General features: G+C 37.5%; 3 protein-coding genes across 3 annotated transcripts in view; 1 reads left to right on the top strand and 2 right to left on the bottom strand.

The window, feature by feature from the left end:
* LOC112047679 (phospholipid phosphatase 2) overlaps positions 1-3,841 on the bottom strand; it is a 108,349-nt gene extending 104,508 nt beyond the window's left edge. The window contains exon 1 of the mRNA XM_024084879.2: positions 3,238-3,841. Within this exon, the coding sequence (XP_023940647.1) occupies positions 3,238-3,363 (126 nt within the window). The 5' untranslated portion in view covers positions 3,364-3,841. The remainder of the gene's footprint in view (positions 1-3,237) is intronic.
* Positions 3,842-9,111: 5,270 nt separating this feature from the next.
* On the bottom strand, positions 9,112-13,030 carry LOC112047658 (uncharacterized). The gene is made up of 4 exons (XM_024084846.2): positions 12,916-13,030; positions 11,636-11,826; positions 10,372-10,485; positions 9,112-9,246 (listed from the first exon to the last, which is right to left on the bottom strand). Exons 1-4 carry the CDS (start codon positions 13,028-13,030, stop codon positions 9,112-9,114), a joined length of 555 nt encoding a protein of 184 aa, XP_023940614.1.
* A 3,394-nt stretch (positions 13,031-16,424) lies between these two features.
* LOC112047669 (phospholipid phosphatase 2) overlaps positions 16,425-27,333 on the top strand; it is a 38,550-nt gene continuing 27,641 nt past the window's right edge. The window contains exon 1 of the mRNA XM_024084861.2: positions 16,425-16,908. Within this exon, the coding sequence (XP_023940629.1) occupies positions 16,804-16,908 (105 nt within the window). The 5' untranslated portion in view covers positions 16,425-16,803. The remainder of the gene's footprint in view (positions 16,909-27,333) is intronic.

Genomic DNA, 27,333 nt, shown 5'->3' on the forward strand with positions numbered 1-27,333 from the left:
TTCCTCACGATACCTTGGCACAAACACAAAATTCCTAATTCCTACTCCTCTCCTAGAATTCCTAAAATAAACACAAAGTTCCTCAAATGCTTAAAACATTTCAAACGGGCCTAGGTACTAGTAAGTTGTGAAACTTAGTCACAAAGGAATTCCCAGCATAATTTTCAGATTCATTTCTTACAAAGCCTCCAAAACCTTTGCGTTTGGATATAGCAAAATGCATCTTATTGCTATGCAATAGGAAACTTGTAATCGCATTCACTTATACAATAAAGTTGTATTTATTACAATGCAGGTAAAACGAACTTTAAGTCATTGTAAAATAGACTCTATTTCGTAGTAATCAGAATCTATTGTAGTTTTAATTAAGGTAATAGAGACGTGATTATAAAAAGCCTTAACATACTTGATTTTTTATGAAGACCGTGTCAATCTATAGATTGATTTATTTTATTTATTATATTCAATTTATTTAAATCACACTTCCTTTTCAAGTTAACACTTGAAGTTAAATAAAAGAAATAGAAATCCAAGTAATTACATTTATAGTGTCAAAGCACGTATATTTATATTAAAGAACTAGCGGCTAGCTTAGTCCTTATGTAAGGTTTAGACCCACCACGCTGGACCGATACGGATAAGCGAACGGGAGTCGTTATGTTGGATTCTATAATGTCAGCCACTGACTATCAAGTAAGCGCACATGTCTGCAGCGCTAACGGCTTGACAGCCGATAAAACTTATCGTGTGTTGGTCGCGATGTGCATGACGTCATGTGACCAACACTCGATAAGTTTTGTTGGATGTCAAGCCATTCAGAACGTCAAGGCATGTGAGCTTACTTGATCGTCAGTGGCAGACATAACGATCACGGCCTAGAAAGCCCACCATGAGATATCTCGTCCCATCGCAACAAAAGAGAGATATTTTCGATCTCACCCCTATTGAAAGACAGATAATATATCTTTTTTCACAAGATATCTCGTGGCGAATGCTAGAGCATACAGAAAAAAACCCAAGGCATACAAAAATATTTTTTTTCAAAATTATTATTAATTGAGAAAATATTCATTAACGCGGGCAAAGTCACAGGCAATAGTTAGGGACTATCTATGGGGACTGAGCCGTGATGGCCCAGCAGGTATGACCTCTGCCTTCTATTCGGAAGGCATAGGTTCGAAGCCAGACCGCAGCATACACCTCCAACTTTTCAGTTATATGTGTGTGTGTGTGTTAAGTTACGATCGGATCTAAGAATTTCAAAACCCACCGTACAAAAAGAACCAACAAGTTATCGGACCATATACAAGCTCATGGAGGAGAGACGCGTTAAAAATACCATCAGATTATATGCATCATAATTATCATTGCATTGTGTCAATGTTTTTGTTTTTCATCATTTATTTATAATCCCAAATAAATAATAGATGAGGATATATTATATTCTTGCCGGTTCTTGTACTGTTAAACCTAGCGTCTCTATTATAAAACTCACGCTATCCGCTCTATAAAATTCACTCGAGTTTTTATAAACCCCTGCAGAGGTTATAAATCATAACCAACCGATGTTCGTATTCCGTTATTTGTGGAATAACGTAACAATGTAAGCTAATATTAATAAAATATATTATTTAATAGCCCATTATTCCCACTGCAGAGTGACGATACATTAATAACTTCGTCTGATGCGTTTATATTTAGCTTTGCATGATTGTAACAACAAGAAATATCAAGAGTTGCGTGTATGGACTGCTTTAGCTAATAAGGTGTGGTTTACACTTATCTTCGTTACTTCGTGTACTACGTACGTACTAAGTTACGTATAGGTAAGTAGAGACGTAGAGTTACCTACGTAGGAAGTCCCCATTTGTTTTTTCAGTATGCTAGCCACCAGTAGCGAAGACTGAAATTTTTTCGTAGGTAACCCGTTCATGTGGACCCAGGACCTTTGTCTTGTAAATTTACCGCGCATACCAGTACCACTGCGCCACGGAGGCAGTCAAAAAGGTGAATAGCCCAATCAAGAATGTATGTTACCTTTTTTTTTGTTAAAAAAACTTGTCAATTTAATTTACAATTTTTTAGCACCGATATAGCTCGATCATATTATTAAAACATTTACTCGAACGTTTATGCCTTCAACAATATTTTCTTTTTGAGACAGACATTTAAAATGGACTTTATAATCATGAGACGAGAGTTTAAAATGGCTTGTCAGATATGTAATTAAGGTTTTAGTGGTTTTATTAAGTGTACAGAAACGAGTGCGTATTCAAGGTTAAGAGCAGTCTAGCAAGTGTTTACACTGTTCACAGCGTGGTAGGTGATCAACATTTTTACATAATTAATTAATAACGTAGGTTTTCATTAAATAAGTACCCAGTCTGCCTTGTCACAGCAAATAAATGCCTTGTGATTTGTCTCATACTATAATAACATATAATTTGGGGCAAACACCTCCAACTTTTCAGTTGTGTGCATTTTAAGAAATTAATTATCACGTGTCTCAAACGGTGAAGGAAAACATCGTGAGGAAACCTGCATACCAGAGAATTTTCTTAATTCTCTGCGAGTGTGAAGTCTGCCAATCCGCATTGGGCCAGCGTGGTGGACTAAGGCCTAACCCCTCTCATTCTGAGAGGAGACTTGAGCTCAGTAGTGAGCTGAATATGGGTTGATAACGATTTGTCTCAAACATATTCTTAATACTAAAAATTCACTCGTATAGATATTTTTTTAGCGGTAACAAAACAAGCATAATGGTAAGTAGAAAGCCATAGCAAGTTTATTTATTAATTTACGGATAGTACAGTAGATACCTACTCTTTAATGTTCATTACATGAGAAAATAACAAACAATGAAAGAGAAACAGAAGAGAAGTAGGTATATTACAAAAGGCGGCCTTATCACTTTGTTATTTTATTATCTTAATCAAGAAGTCCCTAAGGATAATAAAAAATATTTCTTCCTGCATTTTTTACTTATTAAATTTGAATTTAAAGACTATAAAGGTTCTTTACGGTATCCTAAAACTCATCCCATACGTTATACCAAATACACAGCTGTGATTGGTTGAAAAAACTTCACCGTAGACATCGCGGTGAAGTAGCCTTACTTCAAGGTATATTGATACACAAATATAAACCTTAACTTAAGGTATTAAAATGCAAATTCAAATGAACAGATATGATATGTAAAGTTAGTGTATCAAGTAGAGATTTCTATTCTACACTTACGGCGATATCCAATGTAGAAGTCGATGACATGTCAATAGTGAATACCCCCTCCCCGCTAGGGGCAGGGACCACCTTCGATCTCTTCGGCATCCTGAAGCACTTCACAACCCTATAAGTACGCACCATTTCACTAAAACACTTAAGAACACTTCTTCACACTTTAACTCAAACACTTTTTGACAGTTCTAAATTCAAACTTTGTGTAAACTGAACGCATCATTAATTTTCATTTCAATACGCCAGTTCCAAAATTATGCACTAACAGAACGTTTTTTTGGCTGTACGTTGTAATACCTTTGCAAATCAAACACAGATAAATGCTAAACACATATATAACTAACGGACCGCATCTAATTTGATTCTATATTTAAAACCACTTTATATCATATTAAAATATCACATTTTTCATTCAACAATCAGTTATTCAATGCGAATAACAACAAGTATTATTATTAGAAAAGTAAGCAACACTTGGTTAAATACACTTACAAAAATATGATAATTAAACTGTTATTATCAAATCACTTTTAATTCAATATTTAGCGTTAAATATCGCACGTTTTGATAATGCTATTGTGGGAAACGTGCGCGCGCGCAAACTATCGTAGCGTACTGACAGAATGACAGGTTTAGGTCATTAAGCCACGGTTAGCGCGAAACGTGGTTTCGCAGGGTGACTCACCTTCCCAGGTAGAGCCTCATAGAGCCTCATAGAAATAAAAAGCTTTATTTTTTTTTGTTTTAAAGTTATTTTTTTGTATAATGGAGGTGGTTAAAACAAAAGAAATGTTTTAAGTGAATGAGTGTTCGACTGTCTGAATTTTTAAATATAAAGAGAGATTTTTTAAAAAGTATATTTTTTACTTTTTATAGCTTTATCAAAATCGAGAAAAGTACGCTGTGAAGATGGCCTGAACATATAACGAGGAAATGAATGGAAAATGTTAAAGGGATAGACCAAGACGAACATTCCTGGACCAATCCAAAATATCCTCAATATAGGCAAATAGTACCTTAAACCGACGAACTCCTAAGAAAGGATTGATGAGAATGGAAGAAGTTTACTTTGGTTTTTTCATTTTACATTTTTCACAATATTATTTAAAGTGTATTTAATATAATATTATAAAACTGAAGACTTTGTTTATTTGTTGGCTTGAACGCGCTTATCTCAGGAACTACTGGTCCGATTTAAAAAAATCTCTTAGTGTTAGATAGCACACTTATCGAGGAAAGCTATATAGGCTATATATTATCCCTGAGCCGAGATAGCCCAGTGGATATGCCTCTGATTCTGGGTGTGGGTTTGAATCCGTTCCGGGGCATGCACCTCACTTTTCAGTTGTGAGCATTTTAAGAAATTAAATATCACGTGTCTCAAAACGGTAAAAGAAAACATCGTGAGGAAACCTGAGAATTTTCTTAATTGTCTGCGTGTGTGATGTCTGCCAATCCGCATTGGGCCAGCGTGGTGGACTATTGGCCTAACCCCTCTCAATTTGAGAATAGACTCGAGCTCAGCAGTGAGCCGAATACGGGTTGATAATGACAATTGCTACGTGAACGGGAACCACGCGGGTGAAACCGTGCGGCGTCAGCTAGTCGTCTACAATTTCACTAACGCCATTTTGATTTTGTTTAAATACCCAGCAGTCACGTACAAAACCGGAATGAATCAATAGTCTACAACAATACAAACAACTATTGTTTGAGAGAAAATCATTTATAACTCTATAGCATCACGTTTCCGTTAGGTAAATCTTTTTTTTTTGTTTTGGACAAATGGCGCCATGTAAGAATATTATATGCTCTCGACTACACCTGATGGTAAGTGATGATGCTAAGATGTAAGCGGGCTAACTTGTCAAGAGGAGGTTGAAAATCTACACCCTTTTAGGTTTCTACACGACATCGTCATGAAACGCTAAATCTCTTGACGTCTTTCCGAGCAGGCTTAAGTACCATAGACCACATAAATACGCAGCGGCAGGTTATACAGAATACCGAAGAGTATAACCAGCCACTTTGCTTAGCGTTTGTGGACTATGAGAAAGCCTTCGATTCGGTGGAAATTTCTTCTTTACAGAAATGCCGGATCGACTACAGGTACATTCAGGTGTTGAAGTATTTGTATGAAAGCGTCCCTATGTCAGTCCGTATACAGGATCAGACTACGATACAATTGCAGCGAGGAGTGCGGCAGGGAGATATAACCTCCCCGAAACTATTTAGTGCCGCATTGTAAGACGCCTTTAAGCTTCTGTACTGAAACGGATTTGGCATCAACATCAATGGTGAGTACATCACTCAACTACGGTTTGCCGACGATGTAGTCATTATGGCAGAGACTCTGGATGACCTTGGTACCATGCTCAGCAGAGTTTCTCAACGTGTGGGCCTAAAAATTAACAAGAGTAAAACGAAGATCATGACGAAGCTCATGTACCGCTTCCCCCAGTTATTGTTGAGGACTCTGCGCTAAATTTATTTTGTAATAAATTGTAATCGAATAAATGTAGACGAATATATATAAGCATAGATAGGATACACATTCCAGTTAGGTAGCTACTTTTCAAGAAAGAGTTGAACCGCCGAATCCAGGTCAGCTGGGCAGCGTTTGGGAAACTCCGCGACATCTTAGCTTCCAAAATTCCTTCTTTATTTATTGTTCTACGACAAAAAGTTACTGAACCAAAGTTGTAGAAAATATAATTTGCTAAAAAAATATTAACAAATTTCTTTTATCAGATAAATAGTTTACGAGATATATTATCGTAAAAACCATTTCAACCCTTATTTTCAAAAACTTGGTTTTAGCTTCACAGCAAAAAAATAAAATTGCGTCCTCTAAAAAACGCAACCCCAAATGTAACTTTTCTATGGACTATAGTTCGAAGAGCCGATGAACGTTGGGGTCCCAAAGTGCGGAACGGCGACCAGTATAATATTACAGTGCTTACCCTAGCTAAAAACCTTGTGAACGCCCTGATGTGACATATTGTGAATGCATAACATTATAAACGTATAGAAGTGAAAGTGGTCCAGTGTTACGCAAACACAGTCACAGATGTAGCAGTTTCATTCTATTGATTTTACTACCTACTTATCGACTTCTACATCGAGTACCTACATAAAAAAGAAAAAGCCTGGACTGTATGTTTTTATTTAGTTTTATGTAGTGAAATTTCAAAATAAATGAAGCTAAATCATCTATAAACTTTAAATATGACTTTATTTTAATTTTCCTTCTAAGTAAGTCAAAAATCGGTCTATAAATGACAGAATTATCTCTGGACATACATAAAAAAAAACATACATACAGTTTTGAAGTCGGTTAAAATAAAATAAAGAAATTCACTAATATTAATCTGAGTTATCCAAGTGAAAAGTACGACAATACACCCATCGCCCACTGGTGATTGATCTATATACTCTATGGAGGTATTATATAAGGTCTATAATTAAATTTTCATCAACAATTATCAGGAACAATAAATATATTTAACCAATTGCGCAATGATTACTCCAAAAAATCAACCCCTGATCTAATGAAGCATATCAATTTGTCAGTAAACCAATTTCAGTTTAAACCATCACCCGCATTGTCACTCATGAGGGTGCGATAATCGCTTGTAAATATATAAATAATGGCCTCTATATTTAAAACGAGGCTCACGAATGTTCAAGTTATAGTAATTATTTTTAAAGACTCCGGAATTGGAATGAACATGTGTAATTTAGTACCAAAAATTTTCAGACACTCTACGATGTTGTTTTAGTTCAATCGTTAGCTCTTCTCTATTTCTATATTATGTATCGATTATATAAATAAAACATTAGTGTAAAATACAGTGAATGTGAAAATAAAAAACATTGGATAGATTGAAAAATATCAAAAAGTCAAATTCAAATATAGAGTCTGTTCACGGTTGAAAAGCTTTTTCAAAAGCAATCGAAATATATCAACAAAGTATCATTAAAACTAACGAAAAAGTGCCAGGAACATGATAAAATGCATTCAGCAGCAGATCAACGATCTTACCAGTATACTTATATCAACTTACTAACACGTCTTTACTAATATTATAAAGCTGAAGAGTTTGTTTGTTTTTGATTGAACGCGCTAATCTCAGGAACTACTAGTCCGATTTGAAAAATTTTTTCAGTGTTAGATAGCCCATTTATCGAGGAAGGCTATAGGCTATATATTATCTCCATATTCCTACGGGAACGGGAACCACGCAGGTGAAACTGCGCGGCGTCAGGTAGTATTATATACAGCCGTGACCACTATCCATGACACAACCCATGCCGTTTTGTCTGTCAACCGGCTCGAACTCTAATTGGCCGAATGCGACTAATGACCTTGCTGCCCTATTCACTATTTTGATTTTTAATCTTTATCTTTTTAAAATAAACATTAAATCAACTGACAAAATTGATTTTGTATCAACTAACCTAACTAGAACCGTGATGGCCCAGTGGATATGACCTCTGCCTCCGATTCTGGAGGGTGTGGATTCGAATCCAGTCCGGGGCATGCACCTCCAACTTTTCAGTTGTGTGCATTTTAAGAAATTAAATATCACGTGTCTCAATCGGTGAAGGAAAACATCGTGAGGAAACCTGCATACCAGAGAATTATCTTAATTCTCTGCGTATGTGAAGTCTGCCAATCCGCATTGGGCCAGCGTGGTGGACAATTGGCCTAACCCCTCTCATTCTGAGAAGAGACTCGAGCTCAGCAGTGAGCCGAATATGGGTTGATGACGACGATATGTCAACTAGCACACGTCAAAGATAGTGAATTAGCCTTCTGGTGTGGTCTTCCTTTCAAACAAACTTGTTTAAAATTTGAATGAGTCAATCCCTTTACCATGTAAACTACTGATAAAATCAAAATTATTGGCAATTAAAATTAATTAACAGCTAATGATTGTTATCACGAATACCTCATGTAAACCACAAACATTATTTATAAAAAATATTTGCAAACGCTGCCGTAAATATATTTCAAGGATAAATCTAATTTGAATTAATTATTATAGGCATCCGTGTTTTTAGTTTGTAGTTCTGAGAATGCATATTTGTGATTCATTTTAAAATACATTTGTGGGTAGTTGGGTACTTTAATAGGTTATGTGAAGATCATCTCAATCGAATGGATCTCGAAGCTTTGCTTCTTCATACAGCCCATTGTTTTTCCAGTAAGAGACAAACGAGTAAAAAAAAAAATCATCCCCACTTTACTTTTTTTTTATTTTTTATTCTTGACAAGTTAGCCCTTGACTACAATCTCACCTGATGGTAAGTGATGATGCAGTCTAAGATGGAAGCGGACTAACTTGTTAGTAGGAGGATGAAAATCCACACTCCTTTGGTTTTTACACGACATCGTACCGGAACGCTAAATTGCTTGGCGGTACGTCTTTGCCGGTAGGGTGGTAACTAGCCACGGCCGAAGCCTCCCACCAGCCAGACCTGAACCAATTAAGAAAATCTCAATCTGCCCAGCTGGGAATCGAACCCAGGACCTCCGTTTTCGTAAATCCACCGCGCATACCACTGCGCCACGGAGACCGTCAGACCAAAGAGACTTGTTGGGGATGTAGCCAAAAACAATATTTTTCGACTTTGTTCACATTTTAATGTACCTACCTACTCTTGTTAAATTAAAACTTTCTATTAGTAATAGTATCTGAACTTTCTATTAGTAATGATATCTATAGTATCTGCGCTAAACCACTGACAGACGGACCAACGTACAGACAGACTTACATGGCGAAACTTTACGGGTTCCTTGTAGACTACGGAACCCTAAAAATCTGGACAACTTTGTTTGGAACATAGTGTATATTCATGTAAGTAAATTAATCAAAACATAAGCAAGCTCTCGATCCTGCGGAAGAGTTTGATCTTCATCTGCAGCACCGATAGGATCCAATCAGCCACCAGCGTCACATAGCGTATGTCGTGGTCAGTCACCTGGCCTTCTATGCGGAACATCATCTAGAATAAATAATATAAAATTGAAAATTAAAAATAACTTTCGAATGTAATGAAATTACATCAATCAACTCTCACTGTCTCACTCACAATCAATCAATCACTCTCGATCAAGTCATCAATATTTTCTTTCAGTGCGCTTTCATTTGAGACCCCACTCGAGTACCTGTATGGAGTAGTATGTAGATATTTGGTTGTTCTTTCCCACTTTCACCCCCCACAACTTTTAAACGGCTCAACCAATTTTCATCAAACATGTTTAAAAACGCTCGCATGAAAGTAAACTATAATACAAAAAAAAATGTAAATTGAAATCACTTCATCCCTCGGGAGCTACAGTCAGACATACAGACATATACGTCAAACTTAGAACACCCCTCTTTTTGCTTCGGGAGTTTAAAATTAAATATTATAAAGATATTTGGGGTCCCAAGGTGTTGGAATGGCGACCCCGCACTAGAAAACGCAGTGTTGGTCGATCCTCACCAGGTGGACTGACGACATCACGTGAGTCGCAGGTATTCGCTGGATGCAGGCGGCTCAGTATCATGATGTTTGGAAGTCTCTACCAAAGGCCTATTTCCTGTAGTGGACGTCCATCGGTTGATATGATTGATGGATTGATGGTAAAGAGGTACAGTTTCTTAAGCTGTAGTTAATCTCTGGATCTACTTCTTTTTGAAAATTCTTCTACCAATAGAAAGCCACGTAATTTGTTCGTCATAAGCTATATTTTATCGCAGTGTTCGAACTACGTGATTGAGACTAATCTAGAATATACAGAATACAGGCAGTGGCATGTACAAGGTCTTTATCTAGGGTAGTCTTTGGATAGGTTCGTAATGAGTCTGAGGATAGGCAGTCATTTTTTGCAACTACGAAATGAACGTCACTGAATTTAACAAGGGCTCTAGCTATGGGATAACTATGAGCCTCATAAGAAGGCTCAGAGTTCCTCAGCGGGCGATAGAGCTCGGAGTATCACTGCATGATCGAATCAGAAATGAGGAGATCCACAGAAAAACCAAAGTCACCGATATTGCTCAGTGAGAAGCGAAACTGAAGTGGAAATGGATGAGGCCCATAATGGTAAGTTTGAAAAGCCGATGGATGTTGGGGTTCCATTACCTTTGGCACTCCTCTGACCTCTGGAGGCTCGACTTGCTTGTCCTGTAATGTAAAGAACACAGACGCCGTGGCTTGGGGTATCGGATACGCGGCTGTAGGCTGACTGAACACCGCCTGAAATATGTTGATAATGGAAATAAGTCAATATTTAATAGTAAAAGAAGCGCTGCATTGCTATTACCATAGAGAAAATTTTTCGAAATTCGAAATTACTGTGGCATTTTTCTGCAAAAGCAGCTGAGATAAGTTTACCCGATAGTTTCTCTAAATGAGCACCCCACTGAAGTTTACCTTTGATAAATTATCGATTTATGGATATAGAACATGATCACAACTGCAGCGTGTTTTTTAGATCGGCGACAGGCGATCTATATTGGGTGACTTTTTTGACACGAAAAAAAAAACATAACAAAGAGTTAAATACAATAGCTTATTAATTCAACATTTTTTGTCCTTGTTGTCGGGGTCCGAGACCTCTAAGAAGAACCCACGTCTGCTTCGTTTTGCCCCGCCTGTGGCAAAAAGTTTAGTGCAGACCACCATGTCAACGAAGTATGCCACTGTACAACACGCTCAATCTTACAATGAACATTTTACCTATTACAATGGTTCAATATAGAGTCAGGCCTCCCTTCTTCTAGAAAAAACGATTTAGAGCTTACGTTTACCGTACTGCTCCAATAGAGTTGGCATGCTTGGGGTAATTTGTGATACGACACGAACACTGTCAATTTTAAATGATAATGATGCGGTCTAATTTCTTCATGAGGCAAGCCATTGATTCTATGACGATCACTATCAGACAGCGCTCGATAGCTTAACGACGCAGGGCTGTACATCATCATATCAGCCGACTGACGTCTACTATAGGACATAGACCTTTTGTAGGGACTTCCAAACACCACGATCCTGAGCCGCCTGCATCCAGCGATTCGCTTGATGTCGGCAGTACACCTAGTGGGGGATCGACCAACACTACGCTTTCCAGTGCGGGGTCGCCAGCACCTTGGGACCCCAACTTCCATCGGCACTGCGAACTTGCCCCGCCCGTTGCCACTTCAGCCTCGCGACTCAACTCGCACGGCTGTAACAGCACCAATATTCCAGCACCAATCAGCTGCTACGTAGAATTTCTTGGAAGAAAGAAACAGTTAATATTTCACAGCCTGATCCAGGTCTCAAAATCACGACCTCATGATTCAAAAGCACCACTAAATCTTACAATGAAAACACTTGATCACTAAACCAACGAAGTAATTCTTACCTCAAAATAATAATACACAGCGCCCTCATCTTTCGAGATTCCCATATATTTCAGAATGTACATCAAGTTCTCCGTGAGCTTCCACTTCTTCTCTATGGTGTTCTTTATCAGTTCCTCACTTGTAATAGCTAAGGGGCACTTTAGAGATGTCAGGGCTACCTTCGCTGGAGGCGACAAAGCATCACGGCTTACTGGAAGACAATGGACGAGTGTAGACCAGGTTTTCCGAGCCACATAACAATAATTCTGAGATATTTAATTTTGCTAATTGTAGTCATTGAGTATCATCATCGTTATAAGACTTTTTTCATTTCCTACTACAAGGCCGTCATAGCCCAGTGAATATGACCTCTGCCTACGATTCCGGAGGGTGTGGGTTCGAATCCGGTCCGGTGCATGCACCTCCAACAGCACCTCCATGCACCTCAGTTCAGTGTGTGCATTTTAAGAAATTAAATATCACGTGTCTCAAACGGTGAAGGAAAACATCGTGAGGAAACCTGCATACCAGAGAATTTTCTTAATTATCTGCGTGTGTGAAGTCTGCCAAACCGCATTGGGCCAGCGTGGAGGACTAACGTGGTGGTCTAACCCCTTTCATTCTGAGAGGAGACTCGAGCTCAGCAGTGAGCCGAATATGGGTTGATGACGACTACAAGGCCAGACCTTCCTCCTTATAGAAAATGAGATTCTGTCTTACATCTTAGATTGCATCATCGCAATCTAAGATGGAATATGGCTAACTTGTTAAGTAAGAGATGGATGAAAATCCTCACCCCTTTCGGTTTCTACACATCGTACCGGACCGGACCGTACACGCTGCAAGTCGCCTTTGTGCGATAATGTTTTGTGGTGTAGATAATTACTAAATATTAATCATAAATTGTTTAGTGTGGACATGGAGAACATATTAAGCAGGGGAGGTCACAAGTCCTGGGACCTGCTCGAGGTGTTTCCTCTACCTCTACCTGTGATAGTACAATCACTGTTGCTGCTACCCGTCACGACTGCCAACCAATGAGCTCATGGATATGCTGATGATCATCATCATCATCATCATATCAGCCGATGGACGTCCACTGCAAGACATAGGCCTTTTGTAGGGACTTCCAAACATCACGATACTGAGCCGCCTGCATCCAGCGAATACCTGCGACTCGCTTGACGTCGTCAGTCCACCTGGTCGACCAACTTCGCTTCGCGCTGGCGCTTCGTGCGGGGTCACCATTCCAGCTCCTTGGGACCCCAACTTTACTATGCTAATGATGGAATGTACTAACTAGCAAGCTGCTTCAACGTCTGCCTCTCTCCCAGCATCTCTCGAGCTCTGTTGAGAATGCCCACCACAGCATCCACCGCTTGCTCCTCGTAACACTTGATGTGTGGAATGTTCATTGTACTTTCTATGGTTTATTTATGATTGTAATTAATTAATATTTTGTTGTATAATTTATGTATGTACTTCCTTTTATATTGTGTTGATAAATAAATTATTCCAATACTGTTAATGTTTAATTTTGATTTGTTTGTATTATGATTTAAAAAATCAGTGTCAAATCACTGTCAGTGAAGCAGTTAAATATACAAAGCTTATCTACATATTTCAAAAGAGTTTTCAACATTAATTTATAATTTTCTAGCGGACGCAGTGTGGAATTCAATTTTTCACAAATCCCACGGGAACCATGGATTTTTTCGGTATGAAAAGTCTATGTGTTAATCCAGAGTAAAATCTATTTCCATTTCAAGTTTCAGCCAAATCGCTTCAGTAGCAGCGGGAAAGGAAAGGAAGAACAAACATAGTCACACAAACGCCTTTAAAATATTAGTGTGATACATCAAAAAAATATGCATTTAATAAAAAAGTCCTTAATCCAGATAAAATCTGTAGATCTTTTAAAAATCGCATATTTAGTAAGGTACTAAGTCTACTGTGGCTGGGAGGCTTCGGCCGTGGCTAGTTACCACCCTACCGGCAAAGACGTACCGCCAAGCGATTTAGCGTTCCGGTACGATGCCGTGTAGAAACCAAAAGGTGGTGTGGATTTTCATCCTGCTCCTAACAAGTTAGCCCGCTTCCATCTTAGACTGCATCATCACTTACCATCAGGTGAGATTGTAGTCAAGGGCTAACTTGTAAAGAGTAAAAAAAAAAAAAAAATACTGTCAAAGTAAATACGAGTACAACATAGTACATAATTTTAATACAGAACCTCCTATTTTGAAGTAGGTTACAAATTTAGCATTAAGGATGAATTAACTTCGTAAGTTGGCCTTTCGTGAAATATATCGGCAAGAAATACCACGAAACTTAAGCATTTATGCCGCCAAGCAGCATTTGTGTTCCAGTTTCTAGGTATGCTTATACCTGGAGATCGTTGATCTCAATGATATGAACCGTGACTCATCGTGCTTCATATGAATAGTAGATATCGAAATATTTTCACAAATATTCTGACTCATGATAATACAATAACATTACGAGTAATAACATGATGTTCTCTCTAATCCGCATTGGGCCAGCGTGGTGGACTATTGGCCTAACCCCTCTCATTCTGAGACGAGACTCGAGCTCAGCAGTGAGCTCGAATATGGGTTGATAATGATGATGATGGCGATAACGTGATGTCTATTATACGTGGTCTACCTCTCTACCTAATTCGTTATTCGAAGTCACATAGGATGCCGGATCAAAGAGTATTTTTTCACGGGAATACGGGAATAAAATATAGCCTATGATACTCATAAATAACGTGGCTATATAGTGGTAAAAGAATTTGCAAAATAAATTTTTGTAAATCCATAAATTACCCCGACAATCTCACAAACTTTACATCTTTATAATAATTACTAGTTACCGCCCAGCGGTTTAACCCGCGTAGTTCCTGTGCCTGTGGGAATACTGGGATAAAATATGATATATAAAAATAACGTGGTTTTCATTGGTAAAAGGATTTTCATAATTGGTTTTGTACATCCATAGATTAGAGCCCTTACTACAAACTTTACCTCTTTACAATATTACTAGCACAACACCACGGTTTCACCCGCATAGTTACCGTTCCCGTGGATACGGGGATAAAATAAGGCCTATAAATGGCCCTGACTATTTTTGTACCTATGCATTTCTCGATCTCTATCTGAAATATTTTCTCGTTTCGTCCTTTTTTGACGACATTTTTACGTAGTCGGCTTATATGTTTTTTTAATGTATTTTTGAATATTATTGTTTTTTGTACTATTACTCGTACCTATATACCTAGTTATTTGCATGCACTATATTTAACCGTCAAGATCAAGTGATTCACATGTCACAACGTTCTGATATGCTCTTATCACGGTCTTATCATTATCTCATTTCTGTTATCATAAACTAGAAACGGTTGTATGAAACCAATAATTGTTCTGTCCAGATACACTTGCGAACATTGTAAACATGCCACAATATTTTTTTTTGCTAACTTTTTTGCAACGCAATGGGACCCCAACTTCCATAGAAATGTTAGCCTTGGCAACATAAGTTGAAATCACTGTTTAGCGTCTCCTTGAGGTTATTCGGTAGCTTTAAGGATCTCGTCATTCATGATTCGATCATCAATTCTCCTTTCTTCTACTAGTGAAGGTTAGCGGTCAACTATGTACCTACATATTTATCTACCTAACTCTTCGTTACTTTTTATGAAGCGAAGTAAATTGTGAGCTCTTCAACTTCAAGCTCTCTCTAATACAGTCGATTCTGACTTTGTTACCTTTGTTAATATTGAATACCTTTGTTAATATGTAATAATTTATATATTATCCGCGAAAAGCCGACGAACCCACGCGACAAGATTGGGTGACGAAAGAAACAGAAGACCTACGGTAGGAACCCTGATAGAGTGATTCGTATAACGATGATGAAACGCAAAAATTTAAAACACGAAAAACCTTTTCAAAAAGACAATCGTAAGGAAGAACTTATAATTAAATTTTTAAGGGTTTCCGCATTCCATGTAGTATTTCTGAGATATTGGCTCAGAGAAGGTTGTGTGACCTACAGCGGTGCGAGCACTGTGACTATACGCAGTGTTACGTGCCGCGTGACTCACGGCGAAAGGCGACCGTGGATTACTTGTTAAACGAAGTGGTATAGCTCTCTAGACTGCGGCGTAGTCAAGCGATGTATCCTACTAATATTATAAACGCAAAAGTTTGTATGAATTATTGGATGTATGTTTGGATGTTTGTTACTCTTTAACGCCGCAACGATTGAACCTTATTCCACCCATATTCGGGCTCATTGCTGAGCTCGAGTGTCCTCTCAAAATGAGAGGGGTTAGGCGAATAGTCCACCACGCTGGCCCAATGAGGATTGGCAGACTTCACACACGCAGAGAACTAGGAAAATTCTCTGGTATGCAGGTTTCCTCACGATGTTTTCCTTCACCGTTTGAGACACGTGATATTTAATTTCTTAAAATGCACACAACTGAAAAGTTGGAGGTGCATGCCCCGGACCGGATTCAACCCACCACCTTCCGGAATCAGAGGCAGAGGTCATATCTACTGGACTATCACGTTTTACTCGTAATGAGTACGTAATGAGCTTAGAACTCCTTAAATAGACCCACCAACATGACAATGTCAAAATTCTCTAGTAGGTTCTGACGAATGACGTCACAAACCAAAAGTCCACATATCGGAATTACCAGTTTCGTTATACCCGCACAAACAACCTGAAAACCTGAGAAAACTCGCTCGATACCTTTGCTTCCTTATCTCATTTATATGCAGTGAATATGCCACATCCAGTCGTCTCTCGATACATGGACGGCGCGCGCGCCATACGCAACTGTCAAGTCAGTCCAACACTTACTCTTTGAGTCAGTCCTTCGACAATATCACAAGTAGGAACACTTAAGTCACACATTTCGATCTTAAATACGGTATTTTTAATAGTTTTTAACTAAAAACTAAACAATAATACAGTTTTCCATCAATTTTTTCAAGTAAAATATCAATTTGTGCGATTTGATCGTAATTTATAAAAAAAATCGTTTTGAAGTGTTAAATTTCGTATTTTTTCAACAATATTCAATTAAATATTAACAAGTGTCTAATTATTTACAAAATATAAGTGTGAAAGTGGTGTTTTTTAAGTTATTTCTTCGTGTTTTGTGTGTTTTACAATGGGTGCCTTGGATTGTGTCAGCAAATGTAATACAGTAAAGCCGACAGTCAGTACAGAGGTTTTTACTGTTAATATGAATTCGCAGACATCGTTAAATGAACCGGTATGTAATAATTTATTGATTTTGTAAAGAAATTCTCATTGGAACCTGTTTACAACTGGCGTGCTCTGGTGGAATAGCATGGTATCATGTTGTCGTCTTTAAGGAAAACCAATATACGTAAGCCTTATTACGTTAGCAAATACCTCTATGTTTCAGTGGTTAAGATGTGGTATATCGTCTTACGTGGTACGTCTTAATCACTGAAACATATTACTTAACTAGCGGACGCCTGCGACTTCATCCGCGTGGAATCAGTTTTTCACAAAACCCGCAGAAACCATGGATTTTTCTGGAATGAAAAGTAGCCAATGTGTTAATCCAGAGTAAAATCTATTTCCATTCCAAATTTCAGTCAGATCGCTTTAGTAGCCGCTGCAGATAGGAGGAACAAACATACATACTTACACACAAACTTTCGCATTTATATGATGTGAAGTGTGATAGAGTGATGTGATGTGATGTGATGCATACACAATATGTTAGTCCATGATTGCAATCTCATCATAATTAACTCAGCGTAATTCCGCGATCCCGCTTAAGAGATGCATGGTGGGAGAACACTCCATGTTTCCTACCCCCATAAAGACGAAGGCCTGTAGCCGGCCATTAAAATAGGCTTTTATTTTTTACAAGTTATTTATTATTATAACATAACTTTCACAATGCAAGTACAAGAACACGAGTCTTTTAAAAATAAACATTGTGTGTCAGTCAGTTGCTTGTTCAATATGTGAACGCGAAACATAATATGACATTATTTTACTTTTTAGGGTTCCGTAGTCAACTGATAATTGTTTATCACACACAATAGATGACGGCAAATTGGTTAAACGATCCCGATTCACACCTACTGCATCTAAAGCCGAGTGTTCTAGACGCCTTGTGAGAATTTTTGCTGGTGGGAGGCTTTGGCCGTGGCTAGTTACCACTCTACCGACAAAAACGTACCGGCAAGCAATTTATCGTTCCCGTACGATGTCCTGCAGAAATCGAAAAAGGGTGTGAATTTTCATCCTACTCCTAACAAGTTAGCCCGCTTCCATCTTTGATTGTATCATCACTTACCATCGGTTGAAATTGTAGTCAAGGGCTAACTTGTAAAGAATAAAAAAAATTATTCCTAAGGCTATGAGAATCTTGGACTGAAAAATACTTAACTTTAATAAAATGATGATGAGATAAGATCACAACAGATTAACAGTTTTCCTCAAAAAAGGAAAATCCAAAAGACACTAACCAGATTTGTTGATAGTGATTCACTATAAAATTACTATTCCACAGCAATTACTGCGTTTAGCGCAACCACAGGGCATGTCCGAGCATCCGTTAGTAGGAAACTAACTACTTGTTTTATTGATTTACGTATTCTGGTCACGTTTTAGTAGCTTTTGCATGTTGGGGTCACGATTTACATCGGTTTTTTATGCTGCGTCATTTCGGTTTTTTTACTTGGATTAAAAATAGTTAATTGGTGTAAAAATAAGCAAATACCCTGATGTACTCGTAAATATTAATAATAATATATAATAATGATTTTTAATAAAGGTAAAAGCACCCAGTATACATATTACATAAAAAAATGTAAAATAGTTCAAATAATAATATATAATACAATTTAATTTTATTTATTTTTTAAGTAAAGTTCAAAATCATCGCCTGTAACAGGTTTTCAACTTAAAAGGTAGGATGTAGTAAGGTTTCTACTTCACATCAGGTGGGCTTAGAATCTTAATTTGATTATTTGGTTTAATAAACATAAATACCGGCCAATCGCGTGTCGGGCCACGCGTAATTTGGGTTCCGTTGCTGTACAACAACAATGCAGAAAGAATGTTGATTTCTGGTTGTTTTCTTTAAATTTCAATTTCTACTTTTTACGATTTCTTTCACGTGACTATCCATAATAATTAACCGTTTAGCTGGCAAAGAGTGAGGGGTTGATTCTAACAAAAAGTAGCACTTTTTTGAAGTAAAAAAAAAGTACTAACAAACCCACAAGGTAAAAAAAAAAATTTCAAGGCATTATTGTACCTACGAGTTTTTAGGCGTATTTAATCTACATACGTACTTATGTCTTATATAGTCCGGACAAGTTCGATTATGCCACTCCCATGGTATGCGGGCGACGGGGGGAACGACTGCGCGGAAATAATCGTGCGTGCGGGGAAGTGAGGTGCATCAGTCGTGGGTTTTTCATTTATCGCTACACGCCCTCCGGCTCGCGCGGACCATCGGGAGTGTTACGAACGAAGTTGCCAAGCTATAGTAGGTGCTAATAGTCTCTGAGCTAAACCGCGTACATTCTGAGAAAGCCGAAATAACGAAACCATTATAAAAACTAACTGTGTTGACTGCGGAACCCTAAAAACAGGTCGGTTTCGTAAAGAAAAGGATAAGTCACTTGTGCCTGATATCACACACCTCTTAAATGAGTGAAGTGATTAGTTTCATAACGTGAAATTATCTTGTTCCTCATTTAGTGACATCCCTCTTGTGTGGAGGTCGAGGTCGCCATTATTTATAATATCAAGTACCTAATATCCTCATTAGATACAAAACTTGTTATGGACGTATAGTTTTGCATATAGCAAACTAGCGGACGCCCGCGATTACATTTTTTTTTATTCTATACAAGTTAGCCCTTGATTACAATCTCAACTGATAGTAAGTGATGATGCAATCTAAGATGGAAGCGGGCTAACTTGTTAGGAGGAGGATGAAAATCCACAACTCTTGGTTTCTACACTACATCGTACCGGAACGCTAATCGCTTGGCGTCTTTGTCGGTAGAGTGGTAACTAGCCACGGCAGAAGCCTCACACCAGCCAAAATCATCCGCTCTTCATCATCATCATCATCATCATGTCAGCCGATGGACGTCCACTGCAGGACATAGGCCTTTTGTAGGGACTTCCAAACATCACGATACTGAGCCTGCATCCAGCGAATCCCTGCGACAAGCTTGATGTCGTCTGCCCACCTAGTGGGGGGGTCGATCAACACTGCACTTTCTGGTGCGGACCCCAACGGTCATCGGCTCTTCGAACTATGTGCCCCGCTCATTGCCACTTCAGCTTCGCGACACGTTGAGCTATGTCGGTGACTTTTGTTCTTCTGCGGAACGTCCGCTCTTAGACCTCTTTAATCCGGCCCTGTCGCAAAATCCGTTCTTAGTGAACACTAACGAAACCGCGTGTTTTGTAAACAACAACACCATAATAGCCAATGGAATGTTATCTTTATATTATTAACAATATTATTGTGCATCATTGTTAGGTATATACTCTTATGTTACAATTATTATTTTAATTATTATATTGCTATGGTTAATACACCTACTCCTACAAATAAACAATGGTGATAATATATCTATTTATGTAAAATCAAAGGGACATAACCTATATATTTTAATTGCGGCTAATTGCCTCGACTGGTGACAGAAGGGCTGGCTCATTTTTCGCTAGTTTTTTTTTTACGAATAAAATTAACTTTGTGAGTTAAAATATAATATTTAAATTTAATTCTATCATTTTAATTATTTGGACAATAAATGACAACAATTTACAGTAAACTGGAACACAAAAATATAAATTGTCCGCCTGGCTGTCCAGCGCGGAAATGCAGCCAGTATTCTTGCCACCATTCCACGTGGGCATGATTTGTATACTATACTATTACTATTAGGGTAAGTTAGCCTAAGTTTCTTATTGTATTCTTACTCTAAAAAAAAATGCCGATCTCTGAAAATAAGTTTATGTCTAGGTGCATTGTAATTTTAGTGTTCTTGAGTAATTTTCAATGATCTGCAAAACGTAAAAATTAGATTCGGTGCGTAGTTTTCTTTACTTATGATTCATCATATCGTTATCCTCATCACCATCACCATCATCATCATCATCATAATAATCATCATCATCATCAGTTGATGGACTTGAGCCGCTTCATCAGGTCATCTAGCGTCTGCCCGTTACCCACTTGATGTCAAAATCACTTAATGGGGGGTCGACTAATACTGCGCTTGCCGGTGCGGGGTCACCATTCAAGCATCTTGGGATTCCAACGTTCATCGGCTCTTTAAATTATGTCATATAATATGCTCTTACTATTGCCACTTCAACTTCGCGATTGGCTGATCGGTTATATTGGTGAAAAGTGGTTAATCCATTCAAACAAGACTTTGAAGGTTACAATAATTCGCATAAAGCTAAAAATTGCTATTAAATTTCAGAATACTATTATAAATGAATTGTGAAAAGTCCCCATCTATCCCCTTGTGAAAAAAGTTGTTGATGGTGAAAGATTGCAAAAATAGGTCTTTTACGTTTTTAAGATTAACGGTGAGTTTTACAGCAAAAATAGTTCAGATAAAAATTGTAGATCATCTGATTTTCTACAAAAAATGTATTTGTACTTTTTTTCATAAGTATTGCCATTTTCGTGATACAGCGGTTGAAAAAATTTATTAAAATATTTTAGATTATCATTATTATCATTATCATCATCTTTAATAGAAATATTTTTTTATGATGATGATGTTAAAATTACGACAAAATATAATAAGCATTCTGTTAACTGGAAACAGTTCTCCAATCAGTCGTCTATTTATTTCTCTGCCTACGTCATGCGATAGTCGCTTGAAAACGTATTAATTTACTCGTACGAACGAATAAAGTATTAAATTTTCAATTAGAAGTGTCAAGAAAGGAAACATAACACTTTGCTATCAGTTCGGTAGCAGATTTATTGGTTGCGGGAGTTATAAATAAATGCTAATAGTTGCAGAGGTTGCGGTTAAGTGTTGCGTCAAGGTTAATAGATCTATAGGGGCGCTACTTAGACCGCGTTCACACTTTGTCGTGACGGTAGATAATTTTGCAGTTTACGTCGTGACTCGTTTTACAATATATACTATGTAGTCGTCCTTATGGCGAATGGAATAGTCACTCCAGGTACTTACGATTATGTACCTGTGTTATCATCATCATCATCAAGTGCAGAGTCGCCATTCCAGTACCTTGGGGCCCAAACGGTCATCGGCTCTTCGAACTGTGAGCCCCACCCATTGGCACGACAGCTTCGCGACTCGTTGAGCTATTTCGTTGACTTTGGTTCTTCTGCGAATGACCTAATTTCTGATCCGATCATGCAGAGATCGTGATAGCCCAGTGGATATGACCTCTGCCTCCAATTTCGGAGGGTGTGGGTTCGAATCGAAAAAATAAGAAATTAAATATCACGTGTCTAAAACGGTGAAGGAAAACATCGTGAGGAAACCTGCACGCCAGAGAATTTCTTAATTCTCTGCGTGTGTAAAGTCTGCCAATCCGCATTGGGCCAGCGTGGTGGACTATTGGCCTAACCCCTCTCATTCTGAGAGGAGACTCGAGCTCAGCAGTGAGCTGTATATGGGTTGATAACGACATGCAGAAATGCGAATGGTCTGAGTATAGCCGAGCGTTGCATGGCCTTAAGAGACCCCTAGTTAGCGACCAAGTAATCTGAGTACGTACTACTATTATGAGTAGTATTCTATGTTCTAGTTATATTTTTTTTAACGACAGAGCAAGCACTGGTAGGTACACTATCGCGTGAAATAATGAAAATTCAGTAACATGTGTCTCGCTTGCATTTATTTCATTGTTTAAATGTGCCACTTTAGGAACGCATATACAGAAATAACTTCGTCGAAAGTAAGAACTATAGCCTCAATAGCTCAACGGTAGGAGAGGTCGGACTCATCACCGAGGGGTGGTGGTTCGATCCCCGCCCCGTTGGTATATTACGTACCCACTCCTAATACAGTCTTTCCCGGCTATTTGGAGGGGAATAGAAATATTGGTCACATTTAAAAGATATGGCAAATATTCTTTTTTTTTTTTTTTAAAGTATGCTACAAACTTCGAGTCCGCGTAAACGAAATAATATAAAATATATAAAATATCCCAGTCGATCCCAATATTGTCAGATGTCAGAGCCGATTTTGGCCCTTAACCGCCAGTTTCTTCATGTAAAGCTAAAGTAACAGTAAAAGTAGTAAGTAGTAAAGAAGACTTTATTTTTCCGTGATTAAGACCGTCACTTTTGCTTTATGACGTTACTTTGACTGTTACTTACGATGAAGAAACTGGCCATAAGACACGTTACTAGACTTACCTAGTTTAAGGACCAGGACATTGTAATTACCTACTGAGTTTGTCAAATAAACTATTCTTATTCTTAATCGAAGTGGCGCATATTTTATACTTACTTACATTTATTTTTCAGACATCTTTAACTGTACAGAAAGAAATATGGTAAAGATACATTCTTCTTAATGGGAATGACTCAAAGAATGGAATTTATTAGTACTCAGAGAAGGTAGGTTAGTTAAATGGCGCCTACATTGAAATGCATCTGTACGTACGTATTAATATGATATAATTTGTATGACGCACGCATGGGGACGCCGCTGAGTCATCATGGAGTCTGCACTATGCGTTCCAAATAAGAATAACTTTCCGCCATTTTGTGACGTGTAGGGTCTGCTCAGAAGTTGGTTATTATTAATTATTTTCTTGAAAAATAAAACCCATTTAAATAATTTACTTTTCTGAAAAATTATCTTTACATAATAAAATTCGTACTTATGGGAAAATTGACAATAAAATTCATTCCCTCGTGTACCTAGTTCTCGATGTCATACGCAAAACCAAATCTCACCTCTATAAACACAGATTAATCAATAATATACAGATGTAGTGTACGGAACATGACGGTGTCGTACCTACCTGTCACGGATACGAAATTCAAAAACGAATTCCGTAAACGAAAACCGTCGTATTCCGTACGCTCCATCTATATATTATTGATTAATCTGTGGGTTACTCATGGCATCTCTTAGCGTACAGCGCTAACAATCAAAAATATGTTACTCTGCATAGTTTAACTTACAAGTCACTTACTATACGTACATTATCCTAGCGTGTATTACCTACCTCAGTTTGAGTTATTGTAAGTGGCACGGATATAAATTATTACAAACAAGAGATTGTAACGCAAGTATGAATTTCTAGTCCAAACTTATAAATAGTCCGCTTTGTAATTAATTATAACAGATACAACGTTGACGGACAATTTAATTTACAGCTTTCTAATGAAATAAATTGATATTTTGAACGCGACGATAACAATGTTACCGACACCTTTGATTTTGTTGTCACTACTCGACGCTAGATGGCGGTAATTTTTCTCTTATTTATTTATTTGTTTTTTTTTTTTAAATTTACAACAATGCTGCAAAACACTATTAAAATTTTATAAAAATAAAATTAAATATAGTAAGATATTTTTATTTCTTTTAGTTTTAGTCAATTAAACTTAGGTATTTTTTTTCCTTCCTTACCTTAAGTACTTATTTCTAAAAAAAGTAATATTATTAATTATTATAATACGTGACACAGATTAAACAATAATAGAGCGAAAAACGTATGATTTTTGGAATGACTACGACGGTGTCGTAGTCGTTCCAAATACAATATTCAACAACGAACACATTCTCGAGTCACACGAAGTGTCGCATCTGGCAATTGGCATCATTAATTTTCAATGTTATTCAAGAAAAATGGCGTCTGTTTTTAAATAATTTAAAAACTGTTCACAAAAACTAAAGAAATAAGATGGAGTACTTTTTTATTGGTAATTATTGATTAATATATTAATTTGCGTAATTGTTGTTAGTGTTAAATTTTAAATACAAATTATGAAAAAAGTTTGTAGCGGATATCAAGGAGACGCGTGGCTTTTTTTTTGATATAGGTTTCACCGGCTTCACCTCGCTGCTAGTAAAAACTCGTTCTGTATCCTTATTCCTTGATACGAAATAAAAACTTGTATTATGCTCTAATTTGGCAAACTTCCAATGCAAAGCGAGTATTATTGCCGGAAGATTAGTTTTAGGATACAACATGGACATCGGATAGGAATTAGGATATATATTTCTGGATGAGGGCTCGGGAGTTATTTTATTCGATCTTGTACTTCCTTTTCTTGAATATCTGCAAATTGCAAGACATCGGCGGTCCATAAGAAATTTTGCGTCACTCTTTGTCAAATGAATGGTAATGAAAAAAAGAAAAAACTTTTTAAGTCTAAAAAGCTCTTCCTGAGTTTTTTCTTTTTTTCAGCTTCATACAACTGAAAAAATCTTGCATATAATAAATAACAGTTCTCCGCTACGTCTGTCTTTACGATAAACTCTAAATTACTAACTACTGGAAATATTTTCATGAGATAGGTTTAATTGTGTACCTTTAAAATTTGGTAAGGTTTTCAGTGAATTGAAACACTACGCTTTCTAATGCGGGGTCGCTATTCCAGAACTTCGGGACCCCAACGTCCATCGGCTCTACGAACTATGTGCCCCGAATTCAGCTTTGTGACTCATTGAGCTGTGTCGATGACGTTGGTTCTTCATTTCTGATTCGATTACGCAGAGAAACCCCAAGCATAGCTCGATTCTTCTATTTAGCTAGTTATATAGGTATTAATTGTTATTTTTATAAAATACTAGCGGACCCGGTCAAGCTTCGCTTTGATTTACGTGTGCTTCTTCCCTACCCCTACCCCTATCCTTCCCTACTCTATCCCTACCCTACCCCTACCCTAAAAAAATCTCCGTAAAAACCATCGTCGTACTTCAAAGAATATTCTAAAAAAAAAGAATTAGCAACACATTTAGCAATTGATTTTTATATTATAGAGATCAAAGCTACAACTATTTACCTACTCTACTGACGTTACTAAGTTACTATATTTAAAACGATATCTGATTCTGATAATGAATAACTCTACACAATTATCCAATACGTAGATCTTAAGTTATGCATCTCAGTTGAAGATGGATAGCTTTATGCAATGAAGAGATATTTTTAATAAGAATTTCTTAGTTTATAATAATTAATATTATTTAATTTTTACGTCATAGCATAATTATGTGATGGCATAGTATAATAGGTTACAAATAGTTAAAATATTTTAATCTAGCGGACGCTCGCGACTTCCTCTACGTGAAAACCCTAAACCACTTATTTGGAATACCATACGTACAATCCTTCCTCTTGAATCACTATCTATTGTTAAAAACCGTATCAAAATTCGTTGCGTATTTCCACCACAGGTCTCTAAAAAGAGTTTTCCACCAATTTGGAAGCTTCTTCTGCTGAGAAGAGTCGGTTAAGAACTCGACAATTGCTCTATTAAAAATCATACCGTATTATAATTTTACGATTTCTAGTTTTACTTGCTGTGTGAAGGAAGCTGATCCAATGGCCTCCAAACACCTGGTCATTAAGTAACTCATCAGTTGTGTAAAAAATCATCAATGGGTCTCTAATCTCTCTAATCTAATGGGGTCAAATCATGAAAATTCTCTATCATATCCATAAAATCAGCAGAATTAAAATTTAAAAAAATATTTACTAACATAATATATTATTGTTTACATAAATACATTTATACATTGGGATCAAATACAGTAGGTACTTCGTACTCGTACAAAATTACTTATCTCGTATTAATTACGAGAGAGAGACAAATGTCGACAAATAGCCGAAATTATATATAATATATTATAATATTCATACCGACATAGATCACTAACAGTAACAAATCGCTCTTTCCGTCATTGCGTCGGGACGTAATAGAGAGCATTGTTTTAACTCTGACGTTATTGTTCTACAATGTCTTATACTGTTTACGAAATATATCGTCACGGATCCTAAATTTACAGAACCATCTTTTTAAAGTCGGTAAAACGTAAACATTGCATTCGTCTCTGTTGAATCAAGTGATCTTTTTGAAGATTATTGATAACCTTTCGCCTTCCCGCCGGCAAACGTCGTAACCGAGTATTTATGGCTCGCTAGTTTCCTTTGGAATCTCAACAATAACTCAGAACGAGTACCTGCGTAATACTAAAGAGGCGCCTGAATCGCTTAGAATCTCTCAGTAGTTTCTTGCACTGTAAGATACACTTTCTGTGACCCTTTTAGATCAAAATACAACTTTTGCATCATCATCATCATTACCAGCCGATGGACGTCCACTGCTGGACATAGGCCTCTTGCATGGACTTCCAAACACAACGGTTTCGAGTCGCCAGCATCCAGCGGCTCCCTGCAATCCGCTTGATGTCCGCTTTATAGTAGAGTCGCCATTCCAGCACCTTGGGAACCCAATGTCCATTGGCTTTTCAAACTATGTGGCCTGCTCATCACCACTTCAGTTTTACGACTCGCTGAGCTACGTAAGTGACTCTGGTTCTTCTGCGGACTACCTCATTTCTGATTCGATCACACAGAGAAACTCTAAGCATAGCTCGCTCCATCGCTCGCTGAGTGACTTTCAGCCTTTTTATGAGGACCACAGTTAGCGTACTTCGTGTTGCAA

Source organism: Bicyclus anynana, chromosome 20 (genome assembly GCF_947172395.1).
Source record: "Bicyclus anynana chromosome 20, ilBicAnyn1.1, whole genome shotgun sequence".
NCBI classification, from domain to species: domain Eukaryota; kingdom Metazoa; phylum Arthropoda; class Insecta; order Lepidoptera; family Nymphalidae; genus Bicyclus; species Bicyclus anynana.

Excerpts from the sequence above, each read along its gene's own strand:
- LOC112047658 (XM_024084846.2), bottom strand. The coding sequence starts at position 13,030 with ATGAACATTCCACACATCAAGTGTTACGAGGAGCAAGCGGTGGATGCT. Across the intron at positions 11,827-12,915 it reads GACGTTGAAGCAGCTTGCTA|TAAGCCGTGATGCTTTGTCG; the intron begins GTTAGTACATTC and ends ATTGTCTTCCAG. Across the intron at positions 9,247-10,371 it reads AGGTCAGAGGAGTGCCAAAG|ATGATGTTCCGCATAGAAGG; the intron begins GTAATGGAACCC and ends TATTTATTCTAG.